This window comes from Melospiza melodia, unplaced genomic scaffold (assembly GCF_035770615.1).
Source record: "Melospiza melodia melodia isolate bMelMel2 unplaced genomic scaffold, bMelMel2.pri scaffold_28, whole genome shotgun sequence".
In the NCBI taxonomy this organism is placed as follows: Eukaryota; Metazoa; Chordata; class Aves; order Passeriformes; family Passerellidae; genus Melospiza; species Melospiza melodia.
Window position 1 is genome coordinate 8,096,205 of NW_026948600.1, and position 17,940 is coordinate 8,114,144.

Sequence of the window (17,940 nt, forward strand, 5' to 3'; positions counted from 1 at the left end):
TGGAAACCGAGCATCCCAGCTGGTCCCAGCCCTGGTGGCCATGGCAACAGCCTTGGGAGCGGGTCCCTGGCTGGGGTTGTGGGAATCTCTTGCCTCTGGTGCCCAGGGACAGGAGTGGAGGGAACGGCTGCAGCTGAGTCGGGGCAGGCTCCGGTTGGATGTCAGGAAAAGGTTTTTGCCCAGAGGCTGCTGGGGCCCTGCCCAGGCTCCCCAGGGAAGGGTCCCAGCTCCAGGGCTCTCTGAGCTCCAGCAGCGTTTGGACAGCACTGCCAGGCCCAGGCTGGCATTGTTGGGGTGTCCTGTGCAGGGCTAGCAGTTGGACTGGAGGATCCTGATGGGTCCCTCCCAGCTCAGCCAATTCTGTGGTTCTGGGATCCCGTGAGCCTGGGGATGGGGCTGCCAATGGTTGCCATGGCAACGGGCTCTGGCTGCAGGCCTGAGCTGGTGTCCATGGCAACCACCCCTGGCATGGGGTCTCCATGGAGCTGCCAAGGATCTGAGCATAGCAACAGGGGTCTGGTGATGGTTGCCCTAGAAACTGACCATAGGAACAGGAGGCTGGTGATGGTTACCATGGAAACTGACCATAGCAGCAGGGTGTTCCATGGGGACTTTCCAAGAGTCTCCAGGCTGTTCCAGAGCTGGAATGTCACAGGCACAGACAGGGGCTCCATGGAGACCTCCCAGGACTTTCTGGGGATGGTAAAGAGCCCTGTGGTCAGAGGCAGTCACAGGCATTCCATGGTGACATCCCAGGGGACCTTGGGCTGCAAAGGCACCGATCTGTCACAGGCACTCACGGCAGCTCCCCAGTGACATCCCAGGAGTCCCCAGGCTGCCAAAGAGCCAGGGTATCCCAGACACTCACAGGGGTTCCTGTCATGGGCACAGTGGGAACTTCAGGCAAAGTTTAATATTAGAGAAGCTCCTGTTGGATCATGAAGTGCAGAAAGGATCCCCCGTAGCCCCCACAGATCCCCACATATCACCACTTAGTCAGAGATGAGACAGACTCACATCAGAAGGCTAAGGGCTAAAACCTACCCATTTATTCAAACATCGACTTTTACATCTTCAGGTGGACCTCATTGGTCATTTTATCAACACATTTCACATGAATGGCTAATTAAGACAACACCCTTCAGTAAACAACTTTATGGAAAAAAGCCTACTTATTTCAAACATTGTCAGGGCACCAGGTATTGATGGTTGTTTTATGTTGGGCCTTTCTGGGGGCTCTCTCGATGTGGGAAATCCTGCTGTAGCAGTTCTCTGCCAGGTAAAAGGAAGTGCATGGGACTTTTTCAGTCTTCAGCTTCTTGTTTATTGTTATCTTATCTAAAGTTTTGCATTGCTGTCCACGGGAGGCTCAGAATGCTGGAACAAACACCTCAAAATGGCTCTAAAATGTACGGTTTCAAGGCCTTTTAAAGTTGTCTCATCCAATCAACTCTTAAAACGTGTATTATTTCTACTTATCTACACATAACTCATCCCTTGACTGTCCACATAATGTCTGCACTGTGCTTTCCTTGACCAATCACCCTGTGCCACCAACACTGCAGAAAATGGAGTAGAATGAAGATGACAGGGACTACACCCCAATTCCTCCATCTTGCTGCCTTTCTACACCATACTAAAAACCCCAAAACCTAAATTTCTCACCCAAGGAACATAGCATAATACCCTCTAAACTATGTCACACTTCGGAAAATTCTAATAGTTCTCAAATTCCTGGAAGTCCTCTCCATGGGTGAAGGTGAAAGGCAGTGTTTCTCTGGGGGTCAGGACCCCTCAGAGCAGACAGAAATATTCCATATGCCTTGGATTCCCACACATTTAATCTAAAATCTATTAATCCTTAACATGTGAAGTTACCCAAAAATTTTCCAGGTAAGTAGGATTTGACGGAGAAGAACTAGAGAAGAACAGAAAGACAGAAGATCCATAAAAAAACACACACATAGGTACCAACAGCTCAGGTTCCAGCATCACTAACAGAGGAACCCAAGGAGAAAGCAGGATCCAGATGCTGGGCCTCGTGCTCTGGCTTTAAATCCCCTGGGCCTTCATGGGCCCGCCCCTGGGGTGGGACTGGCAGTTGCTTGTCCAATCAGAGCCAGGGTAGCCCCTGCTGCTAGTGTGTGATTGATTGACAGCTGGGCCAATCAGAGCTCGGTTAACATCACCCCCTGCTGTGTGATTGACAGCTCTGCCAGGCCAGGTCTGGGGGCGGGGCTCTGTCCCACCACAAACCAAGGCCTGACCCAGCCCTGGCCCCACACGGGCATTCTGAGCATCCCAAGGTGTCTCAGGACATTGATCTCATCCACCCTCTGACAGCGACCATGGTGACTCTACAGAACCTCATGGAACCATGGGTTAGTTGTGACAATGGAGATCCAAGGAAACGATGGTGAGACTGTGGAATCCAGGCATCAGGGAATCAAGGAGACTATTGTGCAGCTCAGGGGGCCTATGGAAGCAAGGATCAATGATCGAACTGTGGTTTGATTGTGATTGATTTAAAATAGAAACAAGGAGCCATTGTTTCACAGCGGGGCTGCATGGGGCCAATGGACCCTTGTGACTCTGTTGGGGCTCATGAAACCAAGAAGCCATTGTGACGTTGCCAGACCTCATGGAATCAAGGACACCATTGTGACAGTGTTAGGATCCATGAAGTCAAGGGAACATGGAACACATCTGCCTGGTTTGGACTCATGGGTGCTGTCTGACAGGTCCCACTGAATTTGACATGTCAAGGGCCACTTCCCATCTGACCATGAAGCACTGGGGCTCTGTGGTTTTATTCCTATGGGAAAGAACTGTCTTTCTTGTCTAGGCACCCATGGCCAAAATTGAGATTCTGCATCTAAAATTCTCTATATGCAAGGGTTACTCCCAGACAAAATCTGCCTGTACAGTCAAGTCTGGCTAGACTTGGCCTCTGGTGACTGCCTCTCATCTGCCCCTGCACCACTGCTCACTTGTTTCCTTCCTATGGAGACCATTGTGACACTGGGGAGCATTGTGGAACCAATGGGCCATGGTGACACTGCAGGCCCTTGTGGAATCTGTTACACTGTAGGAACTTGTGGAACCAAGGGGAACATGTTGACTCTGCAGGGTACCATGGATCCAAGGGGCCACTGTGACACTGTGCGGCCTTGTGGAACCAAGGATATCTTTGTGGCTCTGTTGAGCCGCATGGTCCCAAGGGGCCAGTGTGAAGCAGCAGAGCTTTGTGGAACCAAGAGGCCATTGCTGCATTTCAGGGCATTGTGGAGCCAAAGCGCCATTGTGATCCTGCAGGGCTCTGTGGATCCATGGAGATTATTGTGGCGTTGAAAGACTCCATGGAATCATGGAGAGCATTGTGACCCTGCAGGGCCTCATGGAAGGAAAGGGCCATTGTGACACTTTGGGAACTTGTGGAGCCAAGGGAATCATTGTTGCACTACTGGGCCCCAATGGAACCAAGGGGCCATTGGACACAGTGAGGCTTCATGGAACCCAAAGACCATTAGGACAATGTGGGGCCTTGTGGAGCCATAAAGAGAATTAAGATCCTTAAGGACTTGTGTAATCAAGGGGCCATTATGACACCTGAGGGCATCATGGAAGCAAGAGATCAATTTTGGCACTGCAAGGCCTCATGGAAGCAAGGAGCCATTGTGACACTGCAGGGCCCTGTGGAACCAAGGGAACATGAAATAGGTGTGTCTGCCTTGGCATCCCAGGGGTCACCTGACAGGTCTGGCTGACCTGGGAATGTGGAAGGCTGCTCCCATCTGCCCCTGAAACACTGGGGCTCTGGACTTTTCTTTTTATGTAAAAGAACTGTCCATTTTTTCCAGGCATCCATGGCCAAAATTAGGATTCCACCTCCAAATTTTTGTGCATTAAAGGATTGCTCCCAGACAAAATTTACCAGGACAGACAAGTCGGGCTGGTCTTTGACTCCTGAGGGATAGCATTCACTTATATTCCAAACACTGGAAAGGACTGCGCTTTTCTTTTTATGGGAAAAACTCCCATCCCTCTTCTCCAGGCACAAATGTCTGAAACTGTGACTCCGCATTCATAATTTCAAATATCCATGAGCTGCTCCAAGCAAACCTGCCAGGACAGACAGGTCAGGCTTGCCTTGGCCTCTGGTGGTTGCCATTCATCAGCTTCTGAAACATGGGGCTAAGTGGTTTCCTTCCTATGGAGACCAATGTGACATTTGGGAGCCTTGTGAAACCTTCATTTGGCCATTGTGACACTACAGAGCACCATGGATCCAAGGGACTATTGTGACACTGTGGAGCCTTGTGGAACCATTGCACATCATTGTGGCTCTGTTGGGCCCAAAGGACCAGAGCAAAGCAGCAGTGTGGAAGTTAGCCCAGCTGTAACTCAGAGTCAGATGGATTTTATCCCAAAGAACTGGGCATGGGTTTCAAGCCTTGGGAATCATTCATTTAACTTAGGGTAAGTTTGAGAGTTCCCCCATAAGCCTTTAGTGTTGTTATGCTAAGTAGTCCAAGTTCTTCTCCTCCAGTGGTAACTTGTTTCCCCTACAGGGTTATTCTTCTAGAGTGTTCTACCCTCAAGTGTATATATTGTTGCTTTGCCTTTTTCTCAGGTCTTTGAATCCCATCCCTCATCCTGTGCTTGACTTCTCCATGTTTGTTGTTTTTCACCCTGTTACTAAAGTTCTTTTTGGGCAACTCAATTGATCCTGCTTGTTGTAGCATTGGTGGGTAGGACGGTTGGGATGGATGGAGGTGAGAGATCTCTGAGGCCAGGTCTTTCATCTTGTGGTTTATTGCAAAGGGTGTGGGTACAGGGGCCTTGTTTGGAGCTGCCAGCCACAGCTCGGAGCAGGCCCGAAAGAGGAGCTTGAAAGAGGCGCCCAAAATGGATGCCCAAAAGAGGAGGGGAGTTCCCATTACAATACAATAAATCTTCTGTGCTGCATATTCTAATTTTCATTAACTAATCTAGTACAAGATACAAATCTTATAGCATCTACATACAGCCTATAAGAATCATTACATTACCATACTGTGTTACATTTTAAACCCTAAAATCTACTCTTTGGACCCCTTCTGCCAAGCTAGTAGGGTCTGCTCTAACCCTTGGACCTGTCTGCAAGCAGAGGGAGTTGTTTCATCAAAAGGGGATTACCTTCAGCCATCCATACCATTGTTTTCCAGTTGTTCAGTAACTAAGGCTTGGTATCTCAAAGCTTGCTTTCATTTCAATCTGACAGTTTCCATATTTTCAAAATCTTTTGCCAGGCAATCATATTTATAAGGCTTTTCTGTTTCATCTTCCCCAGCATCTGCTCCTTTTCATTTTCACCACGCTTGCCCTGAAGTTGGGGAACCAGAAAGTTTTGTCACAGCCACCCTCATTGCGACATTTGGAACCCCAACAGGGACCCTGACATTCAGTCATGTCAACTGGGGTTAGCTGATGGACAGGCCAGTGCTCCCCAGGATTTTGGATTGTGCCAGGCTGGCAGATTCATCATTTCTTTGAGGGACCTTGGCCAGGATCCACAAGGGAAAATGACAGTTTCACCTGCATAGGATTGCAGGTGGATTTGGGGACACACAGGAAAATTATTGCCCATTTTGTCACTGTCTTTTTACAATACACACCGACGTCCCATAAATGATTTAGGGTGTTCCAGTGGCTGTTCTACGTAAGGCAGAGAAAGGGAAAAATGGGCAGTCAGATATCCAAAGTAGAAAGGTGTGTATATCGATGCTTTAAGTTAATTTTCAGAGATCATGACCAAATATCTTCAAAGAACAAGTTAAAATCAATCCTAAGGCAGATCATTAAAAATTCTCCAGATGCCCCTGAGCCTGACCATCCTCCCTCCATCTTGGCTCCTCCACTTCCTGCTTTCTCTTCTGCCCTGAATGAACCTCCAGACTCCATCCCCACAACTGTGGGTCATGCCTCACTGTCAGTCATTCCACCTTCACCCTGGGCCATGCCTCCAGAACTCCACCCCAGAAGTCCGCCATCCTAAATCAAGGCCCTTCCTCCCAACACCTGACAAAATGGCAGTGCCCTTTGCCTCCCCCTCTGGCGACAATATAACCCCATGATCAAAGATACTAAACTGAACAGTCACAGTGTTTCTAATCCAAATGTTTCTGCTCCAAGTTGCTCTTCATCCCCAGAAGACAGTTTGGATTCCCCAGAGCCACCTCACCCCTCAGCCCCAGAAGATCCTCAGGAAAGGATCCGGAAAGAAGCAGTTAAGGAAGGAGACTGGCAAACAGTCTCAACAACTCCTCGTTGCCCTCGTATGTTATGAAAGAAGGGGGCAGAATCCCAGGTATCAGCCATTGGCTTGCAAGTAAATCAAGGATCTGTGTAGGGCAGCTAAAGACCATAGGAGGGACTTACCTTGTTTTAATGGCCTAATGAGGGCCATGTTTACAGCACATATGTTAACCCCCTATGATTTAAAATATATTATGACCATGTTGTTGTCACCTACAGAACACACCCTCTGGGAAGGGGGATGGAAGTGTTTACTAAATCACTTGATAGCAGACTATGCTAATAATGAGGCAAGGGCAGAACTGACAATCAACCATCTAGCTGGAGAAGGACAATACAGCCTACCAGATGATCAAACAGCAGGTATCCTCAGAGAAGTATTGGATGATATCAAAGAGATGTCTTTGAAAGCTTTAATCCAGGTATCGGATGATAGCACCCCCAGTTTGGATTACCTTGGGTGGATGCAGCTAAAGCTTTAGGACATTTGGACCATCCTGGGTGCCTGTTAAGTCAGCAAACCAGTGCTATGTCCCTCACATTGAGTGGCCTGCTCTCAGATATAGAGACCATTAGACATGCCACCTTGCAGAACAACGATAGAGTTTTTACTCTGGGCACATGAGCATGGCTGTGTAGACTCTGAGGGATGTATTGTATGAACCCCTCCAGCCACAGTGAGTCAATCCACAAGAGCATTCAGGTACTGAAGGAAGGGTTCAAGAATCTTCAAGTGGAAAATAAAGACTGGGTCAATAAACTCTTCCAATCCAAGGGACTAAAGAGTTGGATGATATCTAGCTAAAACATGGCTATTAATTATCTTAGTTGTTGTTGTATTGTTAATTGTCCCATGTTTGTTTGGATCCTTCTAGAAAATCTTACAAAATTCTTTCAGTTCCATCTTTATTGTAAAACAGAAAGGAGGAAGATACTCAACACAGGATCATCATGGACTCCCGGGAGGAGAGAATTGGAGGCCAGGATAGCACAAAAACCTCTCAGAGACTCAGTATGGGAAGGAAACACCTTAAAAGTACCTAAAAGTATTCTTAAATCCATAAAGTACCTTTAAAAACTTGAGTATCTCAAGGCATTAATGGGCCCAACTGAGTGTCAGTACAAAACTCTCAAGGGACACATTAAAGCAGATAATTGGGGCAGTGATTGCACAAACCTCTTACAGAGTCCATCAAAAGGGAAACACCAAGTAGCTTAAAATAACTGAAGTACCTTGAAGTAGTAATGAGCCCCACTGAGCGTTGTTATTGACAAAGCCTCTCCAGGGACTAATTTCAGCAGATAATTGGAGGCCATGATTACAAAAAACTCTCAGAAATTCAAGGCAAAAGCCAAAGTCCTTTGAAAAACCTGCAGTCCCTGCAGGGAGCATGAAGGAGCACCCAGGGCCATTTCTGCCCAAGGCTCCCCAGGGACTCCTTCCAGCAGATCCTTCAGGCCACTGGGATGTGGGCTGGAGGGGGGGTGCTCAGGGCAGGAGAAGGGGGTGACAGTACCCAGCCTGGCTGGGGCTGTGCCAGGAGACCCCAGGGCCTCAGGACAAGGTGTCTCCTCACAGCTCTTGGTGGCACAGACCCTGCTGTGCCCCAGGGCACCAAGACTTGGCTTCTCTTTGTCCCCACCTGTCATCCCTGCCTGCAGTTCTCTGCTCTGCCTGGGGCCTGGGAACACTTTCTCAGTCGTGTCCCTCAGCGGGACCCATTAAAAGTCCCAGAAACTTTGGAGTTGGATTCTGACTTGGAGTTCTGGAGCGGTTTCTTCAGCTCCTTCTCAGGGACTGATGTTCAGGGCCTGAGCACAAAGCTCCAGAGGCTCATTAAGGTCCTTGTGCTGTGTCTGTGCTGCTGAGTTGGGCTGGGCTCCTGGCACAGAGGCAGCTCCTGGTAACCAAGCAGAGCTTCAAAAGCACATTTCTCTTGATGAGCAGCTCTTCTGCCAGCCCAGCAGGGCTGGGGCACTGCCTGCAGCCAGCCCAGGCACAGCACAGAGGCATAGAGAGCTTCAATCAGTCAGGGCTGGGAAGGTGCTGAGAAGTGCCTGGGGCAGAATCACTACCAGCCCTTGGCACAGGAACCTCTGGCTGCAGGACAATGCAGTTGCAGCTCCTGGAGTGATCTCCTAAAGCTGGAACATCCCAATGCCTACAGACCCTGTGAGTACATTCTCTGATTGTCTCTTGTGCAGAGCAGCCAGGGTTGCCCAGGGCTGTCCTGCAGAGCTGGGTCCTGCAGCCCAGGGCGCTGTGCTGGGGCAGGGACTCTGCTGCCTGCCAGGAACAGCTCTCAGCCAGCCCTGGCAGCTGCTCCCAGCACTGAGGGACAAGATCTGGATGGGAGGAGACAGCTGCTAATGCTTGGAAGTGTTCTCCTTGTGTGGTGGGGATGCTGCATTGTTCAGGGCTGCTTCTAGGGTAACATTTAACAGTAGAACATTTCCAAGTAGGTTATACATGGAGCATAGTGAGATGGGGGCTGCATAAAAAGAGAAAATCCCGCTTTTTTGCTCTACTGCTCTGGTTTGCCAAAATTGGATTTTGTCCACAGATATTAATCTCTCAGTTAATGTTGAGGGAAAAAAAATCTCTCAGATCTCAATAAACCAGGCAGTGAGAGAAATCAGCACAGGGCCTATCACAGGCAGCAACAGTGTCACTTTTCCAGACTCCTCAGGGTTGCTCTGATGGTGCCATCAGAGCCTGCAGAGCCAGAGTGGCCCCTGGGAAGTGCCAAAGCTGGGAGGGGTCTGCAGGGCAGAGCTGAGCCCCCAGGGCTGGGCTTGGCTTTGGCAGCATTGGCAGGGCCCAGCCCTTGGCATAGGGAAGCAGCTGCTGGCAGGGACAGTTCCAGGCAGCAGAGCCCTGGGAAGGAAATGGGGGAAAAGTGCCCCTCAGTCTGTGCTGAGATATTAAAAGTAATTTCAAAACACAACTATTGCATGATTACTTTTTTTACAGATCTCAATGCCAAGATATTCCAAATGTCCAACAGCAGCTCCAAGTGCCACTTCCTCCTGCTGGCATTGGCAGACACGCGGCAGCTGCAGCTCCTGCACTTCTGCCTCTTGCTGGGCATCTCCCTGGCTGCCCTCCTGGGAAATGGTCTCATCATCAGTGCCATAGCCTGCAGCCACCACCTGCACATGCCCATGTTCTTCTTCCTGCTCAACCTGGCCCTCAGCGACCTGGGCTCCATCTGCACCACTGTCCCCAAAGCCATGCACAATTCCCTCTGGGACACCAGGGACATCTCCTACATAGGATGTGCTGCTCAGCTCTTTTTCTTTATGTTCTCCATCACAACAGATCTTTCCCTACTGACCATCATGAGCTATGACCGCTACATGTCCATCTGCAAACCCCTGCACTACGGGACCCTCCTGGGCAGCAGAGCTTGTGCCCACATGGCAGCAGCTGCCTGGGCCAGTGGCTTTCTCAATGCACTGCTGCAAACGGCCAATATATTTTCCCTGCCCCTGCGCCATGGCAATGCCTTGGATCAGTTCTTCTGTGAAATCCCACAGATCCTCAAGCTCTCCTGCTCCAAATCCCAGCTCAGAGAACTTGGGCTCATCGTTGTTATTTTCTGTTTAGGTTTTGGCTGTTTTGTATTCATTGTTTTCTCCTATGTGCAGATCTTCAGGGCTGTGCTGAGGATCCCCTCTGAGCAGGGATGGCACAAAGCCTTTTCCACCTGCCTCCCTCACCTGGCCGTGGTCTCTCTCTTTGTCAGCACTGCCATATTTGCCTACCTGAAGCCTCCCTCCATGTCCTCCCCATCCCTGGATTTGGCCCTGTCAGTTCTGCATTCAGTCGTGCCTCCAGCCCTGAACCCCCTCATCTACAGCCTGAGGAACCAGGAGCTCAAGACATCTCTCAGGGCTCTGATGTCTGGATCCTTTTCAGCTACCACACACTTCCAGCTTCCTTCTGTCATTGGGCCCTGGTGCACATCATGACAGGCCAAGTTTCTCCTTATTTATATTTCTTCAAATTCTGATGCTGTTGTCTTCAAAGCACAGATGGTATTCATTACCTCCAATTTCAAATTATCCCTCTTTTTGTGACTCAGAAACTTCATGTAAATCAGGATTCTCACATTGTATTTATTTGAAATAAATGAACTTGCAACAATATTTGTGTTCTTCTACTATCACCATTAGAGCAGCAATGAACAGAAATTGGCACAGCTTTGTTGCTGCCCCAGCTTTGGCATGGGCCTGGGGCCTGGAGCAGGAGCAGCTCTTGAGGGCCCCAAGGCCGGGGCTCTTGTATTGCCCTGGGCAGATGGGATGGCAGCAGGGGCTGCAGAGCTCTCAGCACCTCAGCCCGAGGGGAGCAGGGCAGCCAGGGAGCCTCCTTTGGCCTTGGCCAAGCACCTTCCCCCATGGCTGGGGCTGAGTCCTGTGGCAGCTGCAGCTGCTGCTGTGCCCTTGCCAGGGGCTGAGGCCGTGGGGCAGTGCCCAGAGCAGCCTGGCCTGAGCAGAGCTGTGGGGCCAGAGCTGGCTGGGCTGGGCTGGGGAGAGGCCCTTGGTGCTACCCAGAGCTCAGGGCAGCTGGCAGAGCTTGCAGGCAGCTGGGCTGGGCTCAGAGAGCCTGGCCCAGAAACCATCAGTGTCCATCTCAGCCTGGCTGAGCGTGCAGGGGCAGGACTCAGGCCAGGCCTTGTGAGGCAGGGCCAGCGCCTGTGCAAGGCATTGCAAACAGGCAAGTGGCCCAGAGAGGAGGCTGCTCTGCACCCTTGGTGGCATGGACAGAGCAGGGAGGGGGCCCAGGACATTTGTCAGCGCCAGCCTCTGTGCCCAGCCCTTGGCAGCCCTGGCTGCTGAGCCCAGCTGTGGCCTGGGCTGAGTTTGGCTGTGGCCCAGCTCCATCCTCCTGCGGGGCTCAGGGCCTGTTCCCAGCCATGGCCAGCCCTGGCTGCCTCTCTGCTGGCCCAAAGGCCGGCAGAGCCCAGGGCAGGGCTGTCTGTGCGGCCCCACAGGTGCCATGGGCTCTGAAGGAGCTGGCAGAGGCTGCCCAGCAGGGAGGCCATGGGGCACAGAGCCCCAAGGCTGCCGTGGGCACCACGGCACATGGGCCGTTCCCAGCCTCAATGCTCCTGGCCTGGACTGAGCCTGCACAGGGGCTGGGCCACCATGGCTGGGCCAGCACAGGCCCAGCCGCTGCCGGGGCTGACAGCAAGGCCAGGCACACACAAGCAATTGATGAGCATGGCCTGCACTGGCCAGGCCTGTCTGTGCCAAAGGCAGAGCTCAGCTGCCCTTGGGGGCTGCAGGAACAGTCCAGAGCCCAAAGAGCCTCCATGGCTGTGCTGGAGACCAAGGCTGCAAGAGGGAAATGCAGGGCTGCTGCAGGATGGGGAGGGCATTGAATTCCAGCACACACCTCAGCTCTCTGATAATCCCAGCACCATGCTGGGCCCTGTTTCAGACTGGAGCAGAGCAGATGTTGAGGGGACAGGAGCCCTGCAGGGCTGTCAGGGACCTGCAGCTTGCAAGGTGCTCTGCTCTCCCTCAGGTGCTTTCGGAGAGATGCAATCCTAGCTGGGCACCTCAGGGCACAAGTGGCACTGCCTGTTCATGGGCACACAACTGATGTCTGCCTGGAAAGGGGCACAGGTGTTAATACGTGTTTGTTTTTTTGTCTATAAGCAAATCTTAATTATCTGGGTCTTTTGAGTACTTCTTAGAATTGGCAAAGTATTCCTGCCAAGAGAAGGAATTTCCTGGATTTTCTGGATTCTTCTACTGATGGCAGGAGAAGGAATACTGATCTTCCCCTCTACTCTTGTCACCAACATTCAGTCTAATATGTCATGACCCTCTTCCTTTACGTGTTTCCAGCTCTCCTGTTTAAATGGCCATGTTTAAGGACATGTCTTCATTTAGAGCAGCTGATCTATGTCCTTCCCTTCTGTCCCAGTTTTCTTCCTGCAGCTGTTTTCTGACCATTCCAATGAGTCTCCCTTGACTGGCTTAATGCTTTGACCTTAAGGGAGTTGCCTACTCTTTCAGAAGTTTAATAACTCCTTAGTCAGTTTAAATGACTCCTTAGTCAGCATCTTAGTTGTAGTTTTATCTATTCTATCACCTCTTATTATGTCTTTGTCTAAAGTCATTCCTTTATGGCTATCCCTTTTGGATGATGGACATGTCAGATATTACTGAGATGTCACAAGTAACTGAGGGAAGTGTTTTGATGTTTATTCAATTTTATCACGGTCACAATTTTTATGTTGGCCATGAAGATAAACCTCTCTGTGTCTCTGAGTCTCACCAGTTCCTGGTCCCTCAAAGGACAGAAACCTGATGAGTTGTGGTTTCCACTCTGGGGGCTGCACTTGGACCTCCCTCCATCCCTAGAGCAGAGCTCCCTTGTCCCACAAAGTCCCTGGCAATGCAGGGATGAAGGAAACCAGACAGGCTGTGAGGATCAGGAGGACGGCGGACTCAGGGAGAAGAATGACTTTTGCATTTGATGGAGCTGTGCCTCCCCTTGGGTTTGTTGGATGACAATGAATGAACATCCCTCTGCATCTCAGGCAGCTCCTTCTCCAAGGAAAGCAGGTGGGAGCTGGAGCCAAGGAGCTGAAAGCTGCAGGTGCAGCCTAGGCTGGAGGGAGCTCAGATTTGCACAAGGCTGCTCTGAGTGCCAGGGCTTGGATGGGGGGAATGGTGGGGTGGGAGTAGGGACAGAGTCTGATTGATTGTCAGCCATGAAGGGTCTTGATTTTCATATCTACTCAAATTCATGAGGAGATACTTGGATTCAGTGTCAATTGGAGATTGCACATAGCAATAAAAAACCCAGGAAAACAAAACTAAATAGGACCTAAAAAAATCTTCTCGCTGACATTTTAAATATCATGCATTTACTTTGAATACGCTACTGAGATCTACCTAACCACGAAAGATTTGAAAATTAAAATCCAATTATTCCCAGAGGCTTGGCTAGTTAAAGTGTTCTGAATGTTAATGAGCCCTGGAACACTGAATTGCTGCACTGAAGAGCTAAAGGCTGAACAAGCCTCTGGAGCAGTGAAATTCAGCAGCAGCCTCCAAGTTGCTGAGGATGTCAGCAGCCCCCACTGAGGCCATCCCTGCCCAGAGACCGTGGGCGAACGGGCAGACAAGGAGAGCGTCCCTGGGGCTGGGGCAGCACAACACAGAGGCACCAGCGGCTCCAGCTGGGAAATGTGAAATGTGGCTGGGAAAGCTGTTGCCTTCTATATCAAGGCAGGCGACCTGGTTCTGAGGTACAGCTCGACAGCCCACTCTCCAGGGCCGTTCGGGCCAATGACATACGCAGGCACCAATGTGGTGGACGGTCAAATGGCGTTTATTACTTCTTCTCGTGGGGTCTTATAGTCTTAGAGGTCTCTACGTCAAAAAGGGGTTTGCCTTTCTTATCTGTGGTTAGTAGGGAATGGAAAAGTACTGGGTAAGGAATGGAAAGTTGCTGACTTTAGTGGGGCAACATTCCTATTGTTAGTGGGGCCACATTCCTATGTTAGTTTCTTATCTATGGGTAACAGAGGGTCTTATCTATGGGAAACAGAGGGTCCTGCCTTTCCGTGACATCGCGGCAATCTTCCGCAGCGCCTCTTCCCTAGCTACCACATCAAGCCCCCCCTTTTCACAAATGAATGAGGTAGTCATGTACATAGGTATTAAAATGAGGTATAAGGTTGTAACTTGACAAGGGAAAGGGGTTTTGGGAAACCTGAGTAAGCTTTTGCCAGACAAGTTTGGAAAATCTTGTGACTGGAAGTGATCTTTGGTTGAATTCCCTGGTTGAATTCACAGCAATTGTCGTCGCCCTATGAACAGGATGTTGGTCTGTTCCAGGCGGCTCTGAACGAACGAGACCAGCTTGTTCAGCAGGCATGGTCCGAAGGTGACTGTTAGAAACAGCATCGCCAATGGACCTATCAGGGCAGAAATCAGAGTGGTTAGCCATGGTGATTGATTGAACCAGGACTCGTACCAGCTCTGTTGGGCCTCCCTGTCTTTCTGCCTCTGGGCCAGTCGGTTCCGGAGTTCTGCCATGGAGTTTCTCACGACTCCCGTGTGGTCTGCATAGAAACAACACTCCTCTTTCAAGGCGGCACACAGGCCCCCTTGCTGCATGAACAGGAGGTGCAGGCCTCGCCTGTTCTGCAAGACCACATCTGAGAGTGAAGAGACCGACTTCTCTAGAAAGGAGATGGATTTCTCGATCCTTTGCAGGTCCTCGTCAATCGTTGCCTGCAGCTGTGACAGTCCTTGGTGCTGGGTCGCTAGGGCTGAGACACTCGTGGCCGTTCCAGCTGCTCCCAGGCCGAGCAGCATTGCGATAGTTATACCTGTCATCATTTCTCTTTTGTGGATCCGGCTGGGTCCCTCAAGAAGATGGTACATTTCTTCGTCTGAGTGGTACAGGACCCTAGGAAATATCAGAACTTGGACACAGAAGTCGTTAGAGTCATTGAATTTGGGAAGGAACACACAAGGACTCACTCCGGATCGCTGGCAAACCCACATCCCCGATGCAGATGGGACTGCCCACTTATTGTTTTTCCTGTTAGGCCTGACAATTTTGGTGCAGATGTTGCCTCCCCGCTTGGCTAGGGTTGCACTGCCAAAGCATCTGCCTCGGCCTGTGACTTGACTCAGAGTGATTCCTTTGCGAGGGGTATCCCATCTCCACTGGTGAGGGGCGTCGGCTGAGGAATAACTGAAGGGAGTGTTTAGAGCGACTCCTTCGTAAAAGGGGGGTTTGACATCGTAACAAAGCCAGCAGGATTCGGTTAGGTTAGGGTTGGATTCGTTCAGGGATACAAAGGTAGCTTCTAACATACGAAAGATTGGGTCTGAGTCTGACTGGGTTAAGCGGCTCATCTGAAAGGTTTCCGCATGACCGGTCGGGACATTGCTGATCCCTGTGGGTAAGGTTTTGGGCTAGGTTACGTTTCTCCCTTTCGGCACGCTTTTAATTGCTTTGTTGGGTCCGACTGCTCGGGGTGCCGATGGTTGGAGCCTGATAATTCGCACATTCACCCTCTCTTTTGACCCTTGAAGGACTACTGTCCACGTCTTGCCTGTGGCCCAGCTAGGGTGATCTGGCTGCAAGACCGTCATGTTGTAATCAGTGCATGCCCGAAATCTAGGGATTTTATATTGGTTTCAATGGAAGTTTCCGTGAGAGAAGAAGGGTGTTTTGCAGCCGCTGGGTGCCCAGGTGAACTGTAAGAATTTGTCTGGCTCTTGTGGATCCCACCCAGGCCCCGACGGTCTGGCATCTGTAACTATGGTTTCGCAACCCCAGTATCCAAAATATCCCCACCCTGGGTGATTGCAGTAGCTTTTCCCAGGGTTTGAAGCTGGGCACCAGTAGGGTAGGTACGAGTGTGCGACGTGTGGGGAATAGGGGTTTACCCTTGGCTGTCCTGGAAACAGGTCGGTGATGCGGAGCACGAAGGATGGAGTGTTTGGTGTGGTGATTTCTCTGAGTGCTCTGCCACTACTAAGGTGTCGCATGACCCACCTGAAGGGCCGATGGGGGTAGTGATCTGGGCTGGCTTGCCCTCTGGCGACAAGCCTCAACAGCAAAATCACACAGAAACACCCTTGGTGCTTGGGTCTCACCCGTGCGGGTCTCTCGGGTGCTGCCTGACGGCTTGGTGGTCTGTCACTTTCGTCTGGAACCGGGATGTACGCGTCACGAGGACGTCCCATGAGCAGGTCCTGTAAACAAAGACCGCAATTCTCGTCAGTCTCATTCTGCTCGCTATGAAGGTCCGGTTTAATCGACTTAAGTGGACACCACCTGATTTTGCCGTCCTTTTTGACAGCCGCGTACCCTCGCCCCGTGAGCATCAGCCTCCAACCCCGTTCCCACTCGCCTAGCTCGTTTCTAATTACCACCTATGGGCCCTTATCTAGCGTTCGAGTGGCCCAGTGTTTTTGGACAGGACTGTTTGTTTCATCTCCCCTAGGGAATTGATTCAGTGCCAGCAAAGCGGTTGCCAGCATACGTGCCTGATCTCCTGGGGGAATGGCATTGGCAAAGCCCCCTGCTTTTGCCAACACTTCTATCTTGGTCTTCAGGGTCTGGTTTGCTCTCAACTATGGCCTGCCCGGTACTGTTGTATGGGATGCCTTGCATTAACATGATGCCCCATTTCGAGGTGAATTCCTGTACTTGTTTGGAGGTGAAATTGGAGCCGTTGTCCGTTTTGATCTGCTTGGGGATACCAAGCCAAGCCATGGCTGTCAGCCAGTGCTGAATTGTGGTTTTGGAGTTAGTTATGGTGTGCTGTGTGGCTATGATCGTTCCGCTAGAAGTGTCTACTGTCACTGCAAGCCATGCTCGGGGCTTCAGCAGTTCGCACCAGGTGAAGTCCGATTGCCAGATTTCTGAGGGCTTGAGACCTCTCGGGTTGACCCCACAGGTCCAAAGGGGTGACTTCTGGCAGTAAGGGCAGGTGGCTACCACATGTTTTGCATCTGCCGTCGAGATTCCGCATCTCTTCGCCAGTGCTTTGACTCCGATGTGGAGTGACTCGTGCAGTTGGCGAGCTCTTTGCAAGGTCCAAACGCCTTTTGCTGCGGCGTCCGCTTTGTCGTTGCCGATCTGGAAGTAACCTTTGACTGGGTCATGGCTGTTGATGTGGATGACTGACACGATTCCCTGTCGCGAGGAGAGTGCTTCTTCCAGCATTAGGGCTGCTGCTGATGTTGACACACCTGGTCCTGCCATGGCTAGGCAGAGCCTTGCCATGAATATAGAGTCCGTTACGATGTTGAGGTGTTCGTCTTGGAAGAGTCCGCACGCCAAAACCACTGCTGCTGCCTCCAGCTGTTGCACTGACAGTGTGGGGTCACATGCTTTGACACAGTGCCATTGCTTTCCTGCCTGCCACACTGCTGCTGCGGTTTAAGTCGTGGAGGAAGCGTCTGTGAAGACCGTTGGTCCTGGCTGCGGTCTGTCCTTGACCTTCAGTGGCATGTCCATGTCGACTGCGGTCAGCAGCTTCGTCCAGGGTGGCTTGGAGGAGTAGGAGATTTCTCCTCCAAAGCCGGAGAGAGCAAGGGCCAGGTACTCTGATATTGTGGTTGACTCCGAGGTCGGCTGCTTGCGAAACCGAAGGTGGATGCTTGTCGGCTCTGTCCCTAGGTGTTTCAAGGCAAGTCTCCTGCCTTTCATGATGAGGTTGGCGATGCATTCGATTCCTGGGGAGAATGCACGAGTGGGTCTTCAGAGGACCACCCATTGGATCGGTCGGGCCTTTTCAGCGAGTCCTTGAGCCAGTGCTCCCACTCCCTCCTTCGGTGTAAAGTGGACGTACAGGTCCAGTGGCATGGCTGGGTTCCACCTGGCAAGTGTGCCAGTGGACATCTGGTTTTCGATGAAGTCGAGGGAGCTTGTTGTTTGCGGCATCAGCTCCTTGGGATCCCAGGGGTTCTTCCCTTTCAGGAGGTCGTACAGAGGGCCCATGACCTCGGGAGGAATCAGGACGATGTTGCGAAGCCACTGCAGTGATCCCACCAGGCGTTGCACATCGTGGAGCGTCTTGACGTCTCGGTTGACCTTCATCTCGGGGGGTGTCACGTAGGAGCTTGTAATTCCTACTCCCAGGAAGG

The 17,940-nt window shown here is 51.1% G+C and overlaps 1 protein-coding gene across 1 annotated transcript in view; it reads left to right on the top strand.

Moving 5' to 3' along the window:
• LOC134433883 (zinc finger protein 239-like) overlaps nucleotides 1–17,940 on the top strand; it is a 65,551-nt gene that overhangs the window by 5,942 nt on the left and 41,669 nt on the right. The window contains exon 3 of the mRNA XM_063182583.1: nucleotides 12,188–12,192. Within this exon, the coding sequence (XP_063038653.1) occupies nucleotides 12,188–12,192 (5 nt within the window). The remainder of the gene's footprint in view (nucleotides 1–12,187; nucleotides 12,193–17,940) is intronic.